The 17,780-nt window shown below is 52.4% G+C and overlaps 2 protein-coding genes across 2 annotated transcripts; one reads left to right on the forward strand and one right to left on the reverse strand.

Moving 5' to 3' along the window:
- The first annotated feature begins 1,889 nt into the window (after positions 1–1,889).
- TEX261 (testis expressed 261) lies at positions 1,890–8,436 on the forward strand. The gene is made up of 6 exons (XM_019647701.1): positions 1,890–2,084; positions 2,964–3,043; positions 4,230–4,383; positions 6,302–6,369; positions 7,093–7,195; positions 7,370–8,436. Exons 1-6 carry the CDS (start codon positions 2,015–2,017, stop codon positions 7,483–7,485), a joined length of 591 nt encoding a protein of 196 aa, XP_019503246.1. The 5' UTR covers positions 1,890–2,014; the 3' UTR covers positions 7,486–8,436.
- A 392-nt stretch (positions 8,437–8,828) lies between these two features.
- ANKRD53 (ankyrin repeat domain 53) lies at positions 8,829–17,204 on the reverse strand. The gene is made up of 5 exons (XM_019647603.1): positions 16,340–17,204; positions 15,830–16,029; positions 14,374–14,538; positions 13,852–13,972; positions 8,829–11,735 (listed from the first exon to the last, which is right to left on the reverse strand). Exons 1-5 carry the CDS (start codon positions 16,553–16,555, stop codon positions 11,028–11,030), a joined length of 1,410 nt encoding a protein of 469 aa, XP_019503148.1. The 5' UTR covers positions 16,556–17,204; the 3' UTR covers positions 8,829–11,027.
- Positions 17,205–17,780: the final 576 nt, after the last annotated feature.

The raw sequence follows: 17,780 nt of genomic DNA on the forward strand, positions 1-17,780 counted from the left end.
CCCTCCCTGGAGGAAGGGGGTGGGATGGAAAGTTCCAAGCTTCTGATCATGGCTTAATCTTTCCAGTGACCAGCCCCCATCTTGAAGCTATTCAGGAGCCCACTAAGAGTCACTTCATTGGTACAAAAGATGCTCCTAACACCCAGGAAATTCCAAGGGATTCAGGAGCTCTGTGTCAGGAACGAGGGGCAAAGACCAAATATATATATTTCTTATTATGTCACAGGTAGCTAGTTATTAGGCTTTCCATTAGCTCTGGTTATGTTATGCACTAATAAAGAAGCCCATATATTATTACATCAAACATTTAGTTTTCTAAAAAATATTTTGATATCTGTATTTCAATGTAATTTCTTTGCTTTGCCTTATGTATTTTTTAATCATGATAAACTATACATAAAATTTACAATTTTAACATTTTAAGTGTACAGTTCAGTGGCATTAAGTACATTCATAATGTTGTGCAACCATCACTACTATCCACCTCCAGAGCTTTTTCATCTTTCCAAACTGAAACTCTGGACCCATTAAACATTAATTCCCCATAAGCCCCCTACTCCACCCCAACCACCATTTTACTTTCTGTCTCTAGATACCTCTGATGAGCGGAATCATACAAAATTTGTCCTTTTGTGTCTGGCTTATTTCACTTAGCACCATGTCTTCAAGGTTTATTCATGTTGATGCAGATGTCAGAATTTCATCTTTTTATAAGGCTGAGTAATATTGCATTGTATTTATTTTATTTTATTTATTTATTTATTTATTTTTTTTTTTTTAGCTGAGCCATCCCGCCACCTGTTGGCAGCTCACGGCTGCTCAGCTCGGGCTGACTCGAACCGCTGTTGCTCAGAGCTCAATTGCATTGTATTTATATACCACATTTTGTTTATACATTCATCTGCTGATGGACATTTGAGTTGTTTTCACCTTTTGACAATTGTGAATAAAGTTATGTACAAATATCTTTGAGTCCCTGCTTTCCATACTCATCAGGATATACCTAGAGTGGAATGGCTCGGTCATATGGTAATTCTGTATAATTTTTGAGGAATATGTATTTATTTTTATACATGAAAAATATTATTCTGAGACGAGAAGCATGCCAGACTCCGGCTACACATACTTTATTTTTGAGTGCCTGTCTCAGCCACTAGATGGGGGACTTCTTGACAAGGGCTGCCGGCTCCCCGCTTCAGTAACTCTCCCAGAGGTGTATATAGTAAATGCATTCAGCGCCTACTGGGCGCCTTACTGCCCTACACTGGGCGCGCTGCAGGCGATACAAAAGTGCAGACTGTACCCCAAAGGAACTCAGCCAGAGGGAGAGTCAGGCTTGATGATGACTGATCAAAGGCGCCGCCCCAACATCAAGCCTAACTATGCTTCCTAGATGCATAACCTGAGGCAAGGTAACTTTCCTTGGCCCCAGCTCCCCCATCCACAAAATGATCTACATCATCGGATCAATATCCATCATGAACACACCGCCTAGCCTTGAGCACAACTCCTGGCACACGTTAGGCACTCAATAGTTTTGTTCGTAGGAAGAGAAAGCCCTGTGGACAACCTGCCTGGAGGCTTCTGGCCCGAGGTTGCCGGGGAGGGGGTCTTGGGGCCCTCCCCTGCCCTGGACACCCCTCCAGGCTGGCGCGGGAGTGCACAAGGAAGGGCCGGAGGCTGCTTTCCGAGCCCATGTACTGGTGCCTCGTTTCCGCCCCTCTGTACCTTCCAGCCTACCCCGGCTGCATCGCCGACCGTTTCCAGATGCCTGGCGGTCCGCGAGCACGCGCGCAGCACGGGCCAGCAGCGGTTGGCCCTCCGCGCCGCTGGGCGGCGCTAGTCCGGACCCGGCCGGGGTCGGCGCTCGGGCCGGTCTCCTCTCGGCGCCGGCGCACGGCCGTCCGCGGGGCGGGGACGCGGTAGCGGTGGCGGCGGCTCCGTAAAGCCCGAGCCTGAGAGCGCAGGCCCGTCCCGGCGGTCTGGGGGCCGGGCCGGGCGGGGCGGGGGCGCCATGTGGTTCATGTACGTGCTGAGCTGGCTGTCGCTCCTCATCCAGGTGTCCTTCATCACGCTGGCCGTCGGTGAGAGTGCGCGACCCCGGCCCGCGCGGGCTCCCACCCCGGCATCTGTGCTCGCCGGGGGTTACAGCACGAGTGCGCCGGAGCGACCCGGAGACCCCCCCCCCTGCCGGGTGCTCCCTGCCTTCGTGCTCTCCCCTTCTGACCTGCCTGGTCCTGCTCCTCCTGCTGACCCCAGCAGCCCAGCCTGACCGCGAGTCCTTCCAGGTGTCACAAAATCCGCCCCAGCAGTTCCCGGGAGAGGCTCACAAGCGCCCCGCGTCGGTGCACGGCGGACGGCGCTGAACTTTTACCCGACATCTTCTGCCGCCCTTTAGCCTTCGGGCCTTTCGAACTTCTTACTCTTTCTGACTTTGGCACGCTTCCTTCTTCGGGCTAGTTCGTACTGTTGATATCCGCTGATATCTCACCTCCTCCTGGAAGCCCTCCCTGTGGGGTTTGATGACCCACCAGTGCCCCTGCTTTCCCTAAAATAGCCCTGTCACAATGGGATTATTTGATTACCCTCCCTCTCCCCCAGCTGGGTCAGGGAAGGGACCTTGTCTGTTTCTGCACTCAGCCCAATACCTGGCCCATACTGAGTGCCCTGCAGATGCTTATTGAATGAGTGAATAAAATTCCTCTTTATGGGCCGGAAGTTAGCATTGTGCTGCGGGTCAGATAACAGGCTTCCACTTCTATGAAATCTCTCCTTAGTTGCCCTGATAGTTTTTACTTCTTCAGACTTGGGAGGGCAACACATAAGTTGTCTGGTTTGTTCCTTGCCTTCTAGAATTCATGAGGGGTTGATGAGGACCCCGCTGCAGAGAAAGGGATGACCATGATGGTGGGAGTGACACTGGGTAATGTTCTCTCTTGTTGCTCCTCTTCCTTTCCCTCCAGCGGCTGGACTGTATTACCTGGCGGAACTGATAGAAGAGTACACAGTGGCCACCAGCAGGATCATAAAATACATGATCTGGGTAAGTGGCAGCCTTCCCCAGGGTTCCCCCTCACTCTTTTGCCCTGCCTCAAAAGGAGGACGTGGGGAGAGTGTGGCATGGATGATGAGACCTCTGTCCCTGCTGTTTGCTGAGGGTACTGCCCCTACCTCCCTGCCCTGTACCTTGTCCCCTGGGGCTGCTCTCCTGGGCCCAGGTCTTTCTTTGCCTCCTTCCCCAAGTGGCAGCGCTTCACTGCAGACCCCATTCTCGGTTCCTTAAGGTGACAGCTGAGTGCACATTCTCTGTTGACGGGACCACGGCTTTGCCTTTGCTTGGCTGTCTTCCACTGTCTCTAGCCCCTCGCTCTGCTCACAGCATTTAGAACTGAGAGGAACCTTAAGGACAGTTTCGAGTACTTGTTCATTGCCCTCTTTCTCATTGGATCAAGCGACTCGTCCTAAAACGGAGACACCTTCCCTGTCCCAGGCCCTGCCCTCCCCAGGTCTTTGGAAAGCTTCTCTTTCTGAAGACACAATCCTTGCCATCCATTGATGTCAAAGCCCCAGGCGTGACTGCTGGTGGATAGATTTCTGCCAGCTGTAGGAAAGGCTGGGGGTGGCCGTGGGAGCATATTTGGACAGGAGGAGTCCAGTACCTTTCAAGTCACCAATGTCAGCAGCCACTTCTACTCTGGGCATGGCCTAGGGTAGGGAGTTAGTGGTGGAGACAAGAACATAGCTCTCAGCTCTGGGTTCAGGGATCCAGCTTGTGGGTGTTGGTACAAGAATTAGATCTTCATTCAACCAACTGCCATTTGTTAGACACCGACAACTATAATAAGTCCTTCAGAACAGCGTTTTCATACTGCAGGTATGATTCATTATTGAGTTGAATAATCAGTTCAGTAGGTCATGATCAGTATAACAATGAAATAGAAAAGCCTAGAATTGAAATTTGAAATTTGATCGTATGTATGTATGTTTGTGTTGGGGTCACAGTGTCAACTTTCTTACTGTGTGTTGGCTGTCAAAAATCTTGAGAATAGCATTTAAAGATGCTACCCTTTGGGAGCTGCGAGTCTAGTTGGGGAAATCAGACCTGTGACTAGAATGAGGAAACATTGAAGCATGAAACTAGTGTTGCCCCAAGTGGGCTAGGGGGTTAATGAGTCCAGGAAGGCTGCCTGGAAGAGGCTCCCTGCACTGTGTGCCTCTGGTTGTTTCAGTTCTCCACAGCTGTGCTGATTGGCCTCTACGTTTTTGAGCGCTTCCCCACCTGCATGATTGGCGTGGGCCTCTTCACCAACCTCGTCTACTTTGGCCTCCTCCAGACCTTCCCCTTCATCATGCTGACCTCGCCTAACTTCATCCTGTCATGCGGTGAGAGGGGGCAGAGTTGAGGAGGCAGCCGAGGTGGCTGGATATGCCCAGCTCAGTCCAGGGCACTGAAGGGGTTGTAGAGAAAAGAGGCAAATCACCGAGGTCCTCCAGGAGGCCAGGCTGATTGGGAAGACGGTGTTCTCACACATGAGGTGCCTAGATCCCATCTTGGCCCAAGGAACTAGAATTTGGTGGGAGTGGGAGGTGGGGATGGGATACTCAGACAGGGAGGGCTTTCCCAAGGAGGTAAGTGTGAAGAAGGGTCTGGAAAGAGAGAAGAGGTGGGCTGGCTGAGTAGTTAGAGCCCCTAAGATACCACTTGGCCAGGAAGAGCCCAAAGCCCTTCTCTGGCAGGCAGGCAGGCAGGCAGCTCCCCATCCAGTCTCCTGGCCAATGTCATGATAAAGACTGGAGCCTCATGGGTCTGTGAGCCCCCTGCAGACAGCTGCCTTCGGGTCGACGAACATGTTTGGAGGACCCTGGCCTTCCTGCCTTTGCTCTGCCACCTGACTCTCAGGAGTCATTTCCCCTCCCTGAGCCTTAGTTTCTCCATCTGTTCAAAGATGAGGTTTGGGAGACTCAGTTGGCACACGGTAAGTACTTACAGATGTGTATAGATATTCACAGAAAAGGTTCTGGAAAGCATTTGGTTGCCAGGATTGCCTCCTCTCCCATTTAATCATGACTGGTCATCCTAGCCTGTGGTCAGGATAGCACATGGAATTCGGGGGTTTTTCTAGCTCCTTTTCTATTTGTATGGGAGAACCTGGGAAGAACATTATCCACAGGAGGGCACAGTGTTAAAGCTCTGACTGGCTTCTTCCCTCGGTGCCTTGGTGTGATTTCACCAAAGGATTTGTTCAGCGGGGGTTGGTGTGGGAGCCCTTCCCTGGAGCCAAGGCCCCTTCTGCATCTTTCTAGAGGGGGAGGCCTCCCACCCCTCTCTGCATCTCCCCAGTTGCAGGCTTCCCCAACCTGCCCTTTAGATGCCTGAAAGAGTTTTTTGAAAGACTTTGTGGGCATCAGGCACCATCCTATCGTCTAGTATCCCCTAGTGCTAGAGTGTGGCTAGGCATGGCAGAGCTGTGGTCTCCACCTTCGAAGGGGAGAGGTAAGAGAGGAGAAAAGAAATGTGGCAGTTGGCTGTGAGGGGTAAGGGGTGTTCCGTTTCGGGGGGAAGCTTTGGTCTGGTGCTCGCCCTTTGCCTCAGTCATGGGATTAAGTAGAAGTGCCTGTGTCTGAGCAGCCTGTCCCCGGGATCTGCTCACTTGCTCCCTCCCATAAATCCAGCTGCACGCTGAGGAGGTTTGTGGGGCTCCAGAGCATACCAGTTCAGAGCAGTGGGCTTTCCCCTGAGGTAAAGGAAGGTTAAGGAAGGACCCCCTCCCCCAGAATTTTGAGGAACCCTAACACTACACCCCCTAAAGTGTCTAGCAAACTGTGCCCTTTTATTCTGCGAGAGCCTCTTTATTTGAGGAGGCCGTCTCCCTGCTGCCCAGTTTGGAGTGGAATCTCTTAGGAGCATGTGACCTGCACACCGTGACTTCTTCCCCCCACTGCCCATGGGAGAGTTCTCTTCAGGACTCGCATCCCCTAAAAACCAGGTTAATTGTCATGGTGCTTCGGAGTACGTAACTCGGAAGTCTCTCTTTTATAACTCGCCAAGAGCTTTCTTACCTGCCTTCTAATTTTACTCATCAGTGCGCTCTGCGGTGGGCAGGTGGGGCTAACTCTCCCATTTTAGCAGATGGGAAACACAGCCCTGGAGAGTGGTGTGCTTGGCCCAGAGCCATACTGAGTCGGGTGTCAAGTCAGGACTAAAACTCAGGGCCCCCAACTCCCAGGGGCCTTTTGGAGGTTAAAAGTCCAGCTTTATGTTATTCCCCCAAAACTAACTGACTCTTCATTCCCTCGACAGGGCTAGTGGTGGTGAATCATTACCTAGCATTTCAGTTTTTTGCGGAAGAATATTATCCTTTCTCAGAGGTAAGAAGTGTTTAGTACATCAAACTATTAACAGGGACAGAGGGAGTAAAGGGGACTCGCATGATGTGCTTTGTGAACTTAGCTATGATTTGAAACTGAGTCCCTTTAGGGATAACACATTTTTAAAAACTTAGATGATTTTAGAAAGTAGTGTGGAAGAGGAGCAGGGGTCCCTTCGGCTCAGGTGGGGAGGACACTGCTCTCCCCCAGCGAGTCCTTTGGCTCTCCTAGGATCACAGGCTAACACCCTGAGGTCAGGAGGGGGCAGTAGGGTGGCCTTCTCCAACTCAGGCTTCATTGGGCTGGGCTGCAGCCCTGAACCCCGGCTTCCCCCAGGGGCCCACCCAGGCCTTCTCTGAGGGTTTCTCCAGGCCCTGCCGCTTTAGTCTAGACCCCTGGGGAAGAACCAGTCCCTTCTTTGGGGATTGTGGGTCAGTTATGGTTTTGCCCCCATCTGCTTCCTTCAGTTCAGAGAGTTGCTTGTCCTAGCAACCAAAATGTGGGCATTGTAGCTACACTCGGTCAGCTTCAGCTCCACCTTTCCCCATTGCACTGTCTCCACGTCTGAGGGTGTCCTCCTGTCTCTGCTTCCCAGCCCCTTTCAGAGATCAGGTGTGGGCTCTTGTGTGCACTCTTGATCACCTCTCTAAGATACCAGGTGACTACGCCTGGCCCACCCTTGGCTGCTAGGAGCACCCTCTTCTCAGTGTCTCTTGTCACCAGGTCCTGGCCTATTTCACTTTCTGTCTGTGGATAATCCCGTTTGCGTTCTTTGTGTCACTGTCGGCTGGGGAGAACGTCCTGCCCTCTACCATGCAGCCAGGAGGTGAGAAGGGGTTTGTGAGGGGTCACTGGGGGAGGACGCCAGCAAGGCCTGAGTCGGCTGGAAGAGCTGGAGCCCAGCCCTGCGATGGAGACATTTGGTCTCCAGGTGGGGAGAGCTGTGCTCATCTTCAACGCACACACACACACTCATCTCCCCCTGCCTATGTCTCCACAGATGACGTGGTCTCCAATTACTTCACCAAAGGCAAGCGGGGCAAACGCTTAGGGATCCTGGTTGTCTTCTCCTTCATCAAAGAGGCCATTCTACCCAGTCGTCAGAAGATATATTGACTCCCTTGGGGAGGGGATGCGGGGGCGAGATCGGGAGAGTCAGGCCCCTGGGCCTCTGTACTAGGTGGGGGCCGTGAGCCTGGAAGGCTTCCTTCAACTCTCCTTGAAGCCCCCATCCCTACCTTCCTTGGGAGGCTCAGATCTGACGCCACTAGAGGCTGTGACCTCAGAGGACACCAAGGAGGTTGCAGAGCCTGCCTAACCGGGGGGCTGTGGTCCTCCTGGTTGTGTGGAAGCTGGGCTCCCTGTCGTCCTCCCCACCCCCTTCCATGCTAGGTCAGGTGGTTCTGGCTGAGCTGGGGCAGGCAGGGCATGGGCCATGAAGCTGGAGAGCAGCCAGTGATAGATTCTTTGGGCAGATGGCCATGGGGCAGGGCCATGGCTTGGCACTTCCAAGAGAACGAGTTTTTGCTGTTGAACTGTGATTTCTGTCCAAGCCTGATTCCTGTTTGAATAAAGATCCTAGGGGGCACTGTTTGCCTTAATACCCTAAAAGTTCATCTTCTTTTCTTTCCGTTGACCTTCTGCCCTGGACTGGATGGGCTTTTCTGTTCCAGGCGTTCCTTTGCTGGGATTGGGTCTTGCCTTTATGAAGGGACTGTTCTTGTGGCCCTTAGTGGGAAGAGGGCAGGGAGCTGAGCCTGGTCAGGGGATGGGGAATGGCGGGGGGAGGTGCCTTCCTCATGCCACTCCCTCTTCTTTCATCTCTTCTATCCCCAAGGCTCCAAGCTGGGGACACAGAGCGGACAGTTTGGGACGGGTTCAATTTTCAGAGCAACATCTACAATACCCTATTTAGAAGTTCCCCTGGGGAAAAGGAGTGGTTTCTGGCCGAATTCTATGTCAGGCTCAAGGAGAAACAAAGTAAAACTTGGCTTATAGGCACCCTGGGCTATGGCCTGATTTTTAAGAAATGGGACTGGCGGGAGAAGCTCTTTGTCACTCTAAGAACACACAAGGGCTGGCCCTGTCTTCTGTGTGCTTGGCTCCTGGGTAGATGACCTCAGGCTTCTAAGAAGGCAGGTCAGGTCCTGAGCACAGACCAGCATTTGTTGACCTTGCACTCCAAATACAGTGCCTTGCAAGTACCGTATTTCCCCATGTATAAGACGCACCTTTTTAAAAAAAACTTGGGGTCTAAAAACGATGCATCTTACACAGTGGTTGTAGATCTCAAATGCCATAGATAGAACTGAGGATGAGGCAATATATATGAAGACGGTGATTCATCATCAGACACAGATGAGGAAAAGCTAATAGTTCAGAGTTTTGACAGTGATGACGAGTTGTATGAATTTTATGATGAATAAAACTTGAATTCGATAACTTTATGTAATACATTTGTTTTCAAATTTCGGGCCCCAAAATTAAGGTGTGTCTTATACATGGGAGCATCTTATACATGGGGAAATATGGTACTCAATAGTACATATTAGAGTAAGTCCCCATGAGGCCGTCATTGGCCATAATGATACCTCAAAGCAAGGCTGGGCAGTGCAGAGATGGACTACACACATGTGGTACCTTTTAAGCCCCTGGGAGGACCTCTTGTGCTTGAAAATCTTCCACATCTTGCCTCAAGTCCCACCATAGCCTTTGTTTTCTTGGCTTTAGCATTTCCTGTTCTCTTCATACCTGCTTTCCCTTTCCCTGCGGGGAGCAGCACATTTTGGTCTCTCAGTGGGAATGAGATTGTCAGGCCCTTTTATCTTATGTAGACGGGTGACAAGGTAGAGGATGCTGGGGGCCAACATTATCCTCACTGCTGGGTCAGCAGCTGGCTCTGCCCTCCCTTGCTGTCCACTTCTCACCCCAATGACATGGCTTTGCCCTCTCCATTTGCTCCACTGCCAGTGCTCTCCCAGGGGTTGCCACGGGCCTTCTTGTGCTCAATTCAGCAGACCCTTTCCATATCTTACTGGGTCTCTGCAGCATCTGACAGGGCTGATCACCCCCAGCTTCTTGAATCGCACTTCCTTAGCACTTCGGCATCTGGTTTCTCCCTACCTCTGTGGCTTCTCCTACCGGTGTCCTGTGCAGGCTTCTCCACTTGCCCCATGCACCGTGGGGTTTCTCAGGGTTCTGTCGTGGGCTCTCTGGAGGAACCCATCCATGCTGATGGCTTTGACTCTGTCAAGGAATTGAGAGTCGACCTCCAGTGTCAACATCCCTCCTGGGCTTCTGAACCACATTCCTGCTGCCTTTGGGTCCACAGACCACTCTCATGGCATTTGTTGCTCTCCTCTTCAGACCTGCCTCTTTTGGGTACCTGTTGTGGCCCCAAGATCAGTCAGGAGCCAGAGCAGAAACCTGTCCCCTACATCCAATTTCTAAAAACTGTCAAGTTTGCCTTCTTAACATTTCTTGATTAGAGCCACTCCCACTGTCATCAGCTTTCACCTGGATTATTGTGACAGCCTCCTCCTGTTTCTCTGTCCCACAGCCAGAGTTGTCTTTCTAAAATGCATAGTTGATCAAGTCACTTCCTGGCCTACACCCTTCCATGGCTCCTCACTGCCTTCAGGATAAATCCAGACCCCTCAGCATGGCTGTGAGACTCATGGTGTCCTGCCTCCTGCTCGCCTCTCTGGCCTCATCACTTGCCACTTTGCACTCTTGAGCCTCAGCCTCCTGTATCCAGAGATGCCACTTTGATTCCCCTTTCTTCTGCTCACCTGGGTATCTTCTCTGTCAGTTCTCAACTTAGATTTCACTTCATCCAAGGAGCTTTGAATGCCGCTTCCCCTCACCCACCCCAGCACACCACCCATTACCCCAGGCTTACTTGCCTGCATACTGGTCTATCTCCTAACTAGACTGTAAGCTCATTGAGGGCAGGGACTGTCCCTCAAGTTTTGTATCAACAGCACCTGACTTGGTGCCTGGCACATAGAAAGCACTCAATAAATATTTGTTTAATGAATGATTTGTAGTGATGTGTACAGGGGCTACCAGGGGATACAGGCCAGCTTCCTGGAGGAAGCACAAGTGCTTTCATAGTGTCAAACTGAAGCCATCAGTCTTCCTCCCTTCTCCCAGGTATGCTTCCCTGACCTGCAGAAACCCCAGCGGCAGCCCATAGTGGCAGGGAAGCCCATGGCAGGGCGACACATTAGATGTCTTCCACCCCATTCTGGATCTGGAGACGAAGCATGAGGCTTAGAGCCTACAGCAGAAGGACTTAATCTGAACAAGAGGCCCAATTTCCCAGCGGTCCCTCATTGGGAAGCCTTGTCCTTGGTGGGGCAGTGGGGAGCAAAGGGGGACACCAGTGTGTTCCTTTTACAGTGCTAGGGCCTAGGATAGAGACTGACCCCCCACTCTGAGCCTTGGGCTGCTGCCCTAACTTGAATCTCTTGGGAGGGGGCGGTTCTTTGTGGAGAAAAGGGAATCCTGGCACCTTTTGTTGGGAGGCGGAGGCTCTGATCCTTGAGCTTGGGAGTAGGGAGCCTGTGGGCACCCTCTCCCTTCCCCGTGTACATTAATGGCCACACCTCAGCCTTCACTGGGTTGCCTCAGGTCAAAAGGCTACCAAAGTAAGTTTATGGTGGGGGGAGGGGCTGGGAAGAGGGCATAGTGGAAAGCCCTTGATGGGCTCGCACAGCTTCCAGGAAGGCTTCGTCAAACGTCTCACGCAAGTTCATGGCCAGAGTGTCGGTCCAGAAGGTGTCGTCCACATGCCGCTTCCGGGCCAGGTCCCTCATGCTGGCAGAGTAAAAGCCCTGGGGCACCTTCATCCTGTACGGCCGCGCTGGAGGGTACAGCTCACGGACTATCTCCTCTAAAGGCAGCCGGGGCACAGGGGTCACCTGGTTGCCGGCCACCGTGCTTAGCCGAGCACCACCATGCCCGTCAGACCTGACCTCGAGGAACCTGCGGAAGTCGTGCTCTGGGCTGGGGTCTGGATGCACGCCCAGGCGGATGCCCTGCGGGTAGCTGATCTGGGCAGTGGGGGACTTGGCAGGGTTGGTGCTAAGATCCCACAACCTGGGCCTCCTGACTGTGGTCTGTTGGTAGATGGACGTGGGTGTCACAAAGACCTGCAGCTTGGGCTGTGGCATCTGTTGCAGGAGTGCCTCTGGGGAGGGGTGGAAACTCTTGGGAGTCTTGGGGGTCTTGGAGAGGACGATGGCCCGGGGTGGGGCTTGAGGTTCTTGATCAGTATTACAGATCAGGGATTGGCCTGTGGGCAACAGCTTGCGATGGAGCCACTTCTTGAAATCAGCTTCTCTCAGAATTTGGTGCTCTTTCTGCAACATCAGAGGGCACAAGATAGGCGAAAAGGGCTGCTCCCCTGGGCTTCTGTGGAAGGAGGCCCTGTGGCTATAGCCCTTGGAAGCCTCAGGCATGACTGGCCAGACGCCATCCCACCTCAGAGAAGCCCTGAGTCTGATGGGAGAAACCCCAGCCTTCGGGGAGCCCTGATTCTGATGGGGAGACAGCTGTTGCCTGAAGGGAGCCCCTGGGCTGATGGGGCAGACAGTCTCTCCCATAGAGAAGACCTCCAATCTGATGGAGACACAGCTTTCACCCTAGGTGAGGTCTTCAACTTGAAGGGGGAGACACAGTCTGCCTTACAGAAAACTTTGCGTCTTATGGGGGGAACCCATTTTGATAGCGGAGACATGTCTTGCCTTAAGAGAGTCTCTGTTTTGATAGGGGGGAAAGGCAAATGAGAAATGCAAACTACATCCTTGACCCTGGAAGGAGAAAGCAGAAAGATTTGGAAGGCCTGGAGCTGGTTGGAGCTAATCTGGGCAGGCTTCTTGGAAGTGGATGGCCTTGAGCAGTCGTGGAGGGGAATACAGTTTGCTAGCTCTCCGGGCTGGGTGGTGATAACTTGATCTAGCTCTCTGTTCTTGCTTCCACTACCAGTGAACCTTCAACTTGTCACAGAACCTCCCCCTTCCCACCCTGTGTCTCAGTGTCATTTCCCAGACCGTTGCTAAGCCATCAGATGGTTTAGAGATTGACCCAGCTCAAGAGGTAGGCTCTGATTAGGCTAAGCCTCTCATAATAATTCCATCAGCTTGCCCTAGTCCTAGGGCAGTCAGCACATGCTATAGGAATTGTAACAAGAGTGGACACATGACCCAATTGAGGCCAATAAGAGATAAGGGGAGATATGCAAGGGGCTTCTGGGAAAGTTTAGAGCCACAGGAACAGATGGACTTTGCGTCTTCTGGACACATATGTGACCGAGGACTGGGTGGCACTGACAACAGAGAAGAACAGGGCTGAGAAAACTGGAGAGAAGTGTAGCTGGAGTCCTGGATTTGGCCAGCCCTGAAGCTCTCCCCACTTTTGTATCCACTTAGAATTCCCAGCATCTTCTTTCTGGGTTGTCTTGCATCCTATGTAATTATACCTGCTTGAATCCATTAGTGACTCCCTTCTTTCCCTCATCAAGGTCTGTCACTGATCTGGGCCCTTGCCAAATCTCTACCTTGTCCATCTCCAACTCACATCAGATACCCTGGCTGTACTGAATTTGCACTTCTCAGCATACACCATGCTTCCATGTGCCTCTGTGCCTCTCCACTGGGTTGTCTATTCCCTCTGCCTGGTCAGCCCGTCACTACTTCTTCATATGGCCAACTGCTGCCCATCTTTAAAGACTCCTCTTAAGCATTATCCCTCTGGCACCTCCTGGGCCCTGTCCTCCTCTGGGAATATAACCCACCTGCCCTACTAGACTCTAAGCTCCTTGAGCGAGGGAACCACCTCTCCTTGCTCTTTGGAACCTCAGGGTCTATCTAGCACAGCGGTTCTCAACCTGTGGGTCGCGACCCCTTTGGGGGTTGAATGACCCTTTCACAGGGATCGCCTAAGACCATCGGAAAACAAAAAGATATTTACATTACAATTCATAACAGTAGCAAAATCACAGTTACAGAGTAGCAACAAAAATAATTTCATGGTTGGGGGTCACCACAACATGAGGAACTGTATTAAGGGGTTGCAGCATTAGGAAGGTTGAGAACCGCTGATAGATTCTAGCAGGTGCCTAGCAGAGAGTGAGTGCTCAATGTCTGTTGCAAGGATGGGCCTTTTTAACCAGTGTGCATCCCAGTAAAGCAGGGCCTGGGTCTCATTAGAGATTCTCCTCCTCACCCGAAGGAGGCAGTGCATTTGAAGGAGCTCCGTAAATACTTGCTAATTTAAGCTGCATTTCCTTTCTAACACAAGACTTTTGGCCTAAAGGGGTGGCTTCTAAGGGTGGAATTTCAGTCTGGAGAGGGAGAGGAGACTCTTTTTGGACGGGACTGCTTCTAGCCACTCTTCTAAGCGCACGTGAGTCCCTGCCTCTGCTCACATGCCTGGATAGCAGCTGACGCCCGTTAACCCTGCAGCTCTACCCCTTACTTGATACTCAGCCAGGTAGTCCTGCTCCATGAGGACCAGCTGGCTCTTGAGCCTCTTCAGTTTCCCCATCTCACAGGCAAAGTCCTTCTTGTCCCGTTTCCACATGGAATCCTTCAAGAACCTGGTGCCAAGGTGGGGGCATGTCATCCCCCAGTGACTGGGCTTCAACCTGGGCTGGGAGGGGCTGCCAGAAGTGAGGTGAGCATGACCCACCCCCATTCCCCAAAGCCCCGCTGGCTAACTACTTCGAGTGAGGTGAGAGAGGAAAGTGATGGTCTGATCACCAACCTTCTGCTGAGGCTCCCGGGGCAGGAGGGCAATGCTAAACCCCAAGGGGTGAGGCCTCTGGAAATCCTCTGGGAATAATATCCTGGGAAAGTCTGCACAACTCAGCCGACTTAGCCCATAGTCATCTGGCTTCCCAGACCTTCCTCTTAAAGGCTCCACCTTGGGTGAGGGCCCTAGGGGCAGGGCCGGGAGAGGGAAGGGGTGGCAGGTTGGAGGTGGTTCTTACACCCTCACCGAGCACAGGCGCGGTAGTTCCATATTTTGCAATAGTCGATGGGCTTGCAGCCCATGGCATCTAGGGCATGGACATTGGCGCCATTCTTGACCAGGACCTTCACACAGCTCAGCAGGCCCTGGCGGGCTGCCAGGTGCAGAGGCGTAGAACCGTTGCACGTCTGCCTGTGGCGTCCCCGCCAAGGGGAAGAGGGCGGGAAGGAAGGACAAAGGGCGTCTGCCTATCAGTTGAGTGGGCAAACTAATTTCCAGGCTTGCTCTGCCACCAGCCCTCTGGGTGACCCTGGCTTGTCCCCTCTCTGTCCCTCAGCTTCCTCAACTGTAGAAGAAGGGTTTGGACTAAATGAACAGTCAAAGCCTGATTATGGGGGTATGGGACAGCTAAGAGCTGCTGAAAGTGAAAGGAGCGCTAGGCTGGTGGGAGCTCAGAGACCACTAACCTCGTGCTCTTAAATCAGCCAGCCCTCCTGCCTTGCCCATGCCTGGCCACGGCCCACGAGGCCTGCGTGCTCTGGGCCCTGCCTCCTCCACTTCATCCTTTGGCCTTGCGCTACTCTTTCCCAGCTCATGGCCTTTGCACACGATGTTCCCTCTGCCGGAACATTTTCTCTGGCTCTGCATGGCTGGCTCAGTCTTCAGGTTGCACTTTACATGTCACCGCCTTAGAGATGACTGTCCCTTCCAAAACAGGTCCTCTCCCTGCCCCCTTTACTCCCTACCCCACCACCCTGTTTATTCCCTTCATAACTACTCACCACTCCGTCATTTTGTTCATTTATTAGTGTGCCTGTTTACTGTCTGCTCCTGTACTAGGATATGTGAGGGCAGGGACCATTGCTGTGTGTTCACTGCTCTATCCCTCACCTCTGACATAGTGCTTAGCATATAGTACATGGTAGATAAATATTTTGAATGAATGTAGTCTCCCATATGACATCTGTGCACTTTCCATGCATTTTCTCAATTATCACAATAGTCTCATGTGATAGGCACTGTCATCCTCCCCAATTTCAGTTGAAGACTCTGAGGCAGTAAGTAGTTCCCAAACTTGGCTGAAAATTAGAAACACCTAAGTATCTTTTAAGATTTTTTTTTTTCAAAGCCCAGGCCACACCCCAGACCAATTAAACGGCACAATCTCTGGATTGGAGCACACCATTGGTCTTTTTGATGCTCTCCAGGTGATTGCAGTGTACTGAAGAGCACTAGTGCTGAGTGATTTGCCTCAGGTCTCCATGTGTTCTAGCAGGTGGCAAAGCTGGGACATGAACTAGATCTATCCTCCCCCAGAGGACAAAAAAAGTTATGACAAAAATGTCACAACTTTTGCGCTACGTGGGCTCTCTGACTGCTTCATATGGGACCCAGTCCTGCCTGTCCTGCATGGATCTGCCTACCTGGAAGCGGGCTCCTATCTGCCCAGCCTCTAAGCCACTCTGATGCAGGTTGGACTCACGTGTTGACAGCTGCCTGGTGCTTAAGCAGATACTGAATGCAGGGAAGGACCACGGTCTTGTTGTCCCTGTGGATGACGAGGTGCAGGGGTGTCTGGCCATCGTTGGTGGGCAAGTCCACTGGAAACTTGTACTCCTCTACCAAGACCTGCAGGCATTCAAGCTTGCCGCTCTGGGCTGCAAAGTGGATGGCAGTGAAGCCCTGTGGGCGCCAGAGGAGGACAAGAGGAGGCTGAGCAGCATCTGGGCCCCGGCGTCCACAACCGAACCTGGGTAGCAATTTCTTGGGGTCCCCCTTCCCATCTTCCCTGTGCCCTCAAGAGTCACTCACACCCTTTCCCACTCGCATAGGTGCTCACTCTTCCTGGCTGCCCCCCAATGGCTCTCCCACAGTGGGAAGGTCAGTTAGGACGATCTACCCAGAAAATTATGCTGTCTGCCAGGTGACCACTGTGTGAGGAGCTCGTGGTGGGGCGGACCTCGGTCCTTGCGCTTGCGCTCCAAGGCCTTACCTTGTTATCGGTGGGGATTTCCCCACGACCCCGATTCAGACAGAACCGCAACCATTTCAGGTTGCCCAAGGCGGCTGCAAATAACTCGCAATAGCTTCCAGTCACCCCGTGGTCCCACTCACCGATCCAGTGAGAGTCAGCGCGGAAATAGGGGGAGGTAGGGGGCAACGAGCGAGGACGCAGCGGCTGGTTCGGGTCCCGCGTGGGCGAGGCCATCACTTGTGCATGACGCGTTTATGGAGGCCGGGGCTGGCTGGCAGGCAGGTCAAAGAAGCGGCCAACGTCGACGGCTCTGAGCCCCTCTCTGGAGTCCAGCCCGGGCCCCAGCCCCGCTCTCCAGGATTCTCAACAGCCCCCACTTGCTGGCTCCAGGCGCTGCTCCTCCAGGAAGGCTCTGGGCGGTTCCCCCGCCCGCAGAGGGCCACCTGGTCCCCGACTCACCTGGGCTGCTTGGACTCAGAGTAACACCAGGTAACCTTCGAGGAGACTCTCCGCAGGCTTCACGGAGACACGTGTTGTTGGCGGGGGCTGTGAGCTGCTGCTCTCCACGCTCCCTCCCACTGAGAGGCACCCGGGCACCTACGTCGTCCCGCCGCCAGCAGAGGCTGCAACTCGCGCCGGGGGCGGGGCCGGGCCCGCCCAGGCCGCCAGGGGCGTGTCGAGGGGCAGTGCCTGGGCTCTTCTGAGCCCCGGGCCTCTGCCAACCCGGCTACCCCAACCGCCCGGGGCCCCCTCGTCCCGGAAACTCAGCATCAAATGCACACACACCGTACTGAAAGACATTTAGCTTTTGTTTCTGATTATAGAATTAATAAGTGCTGATTGTAAAAAAAGAGAGTAAGGACAATGAGGAAATTAAAAACCACAATCCCACCACCCACAGACATCACGGCCTATTACAATATATATATATATATATATATATATATATATATATATATATATATATATATATAAAAATGTCATATAGACATTTTTGTACCTCTTTCCATTTCGCGTTATATTATGAGCTAACTTCCACCGCCATCCCACGTACCAAACACACATTGTGACGCAACTCTAGCCCAACATCAGAATGGATGCGCTGTCATTTCACATGTGCTGCAAAAAGCAAAATGGCTAGTCTCTGGTTGGACTCCTAGGTGAAAGGGAATGAACATTTTTTAGCTGTTGATTTCCAAATTGCCCTCCAAGCAAGGTTTTATATTCACTTACACATCCACCCACCTGCAGTGAAGCAGGTGCTACACATTAGCAGTGTGACTTTGGGTAAGTTACTTAACCGCTGTGTCCCGGTTTCTGCATCAGCAAAACGGGGATAATTGTATCTACTTCACAAGGAAGGAAGGGATACAAGCAGTGAGACCCAGTTAGTTGAATAATTTGTAATTATTAAAACAGGAACTATTCCAACCATCACTAGCTTTGGATTTTATGATTT

Source organism: Hipposideros armiger, unplaced genomic scaffold, assembly GCF_001890085.2.
Source record: "Hipposideros armiger isolate ML-2016 unplaced genomic scaffold, ASM189008v1 scaffold_114, whole genome shotgun sequence".
NCBI lineage: Eukaryota > Metazoa > Chordata > Mammalia > Chiroptera > Hipposideridae > Hipposideros > Hipposideros armiger.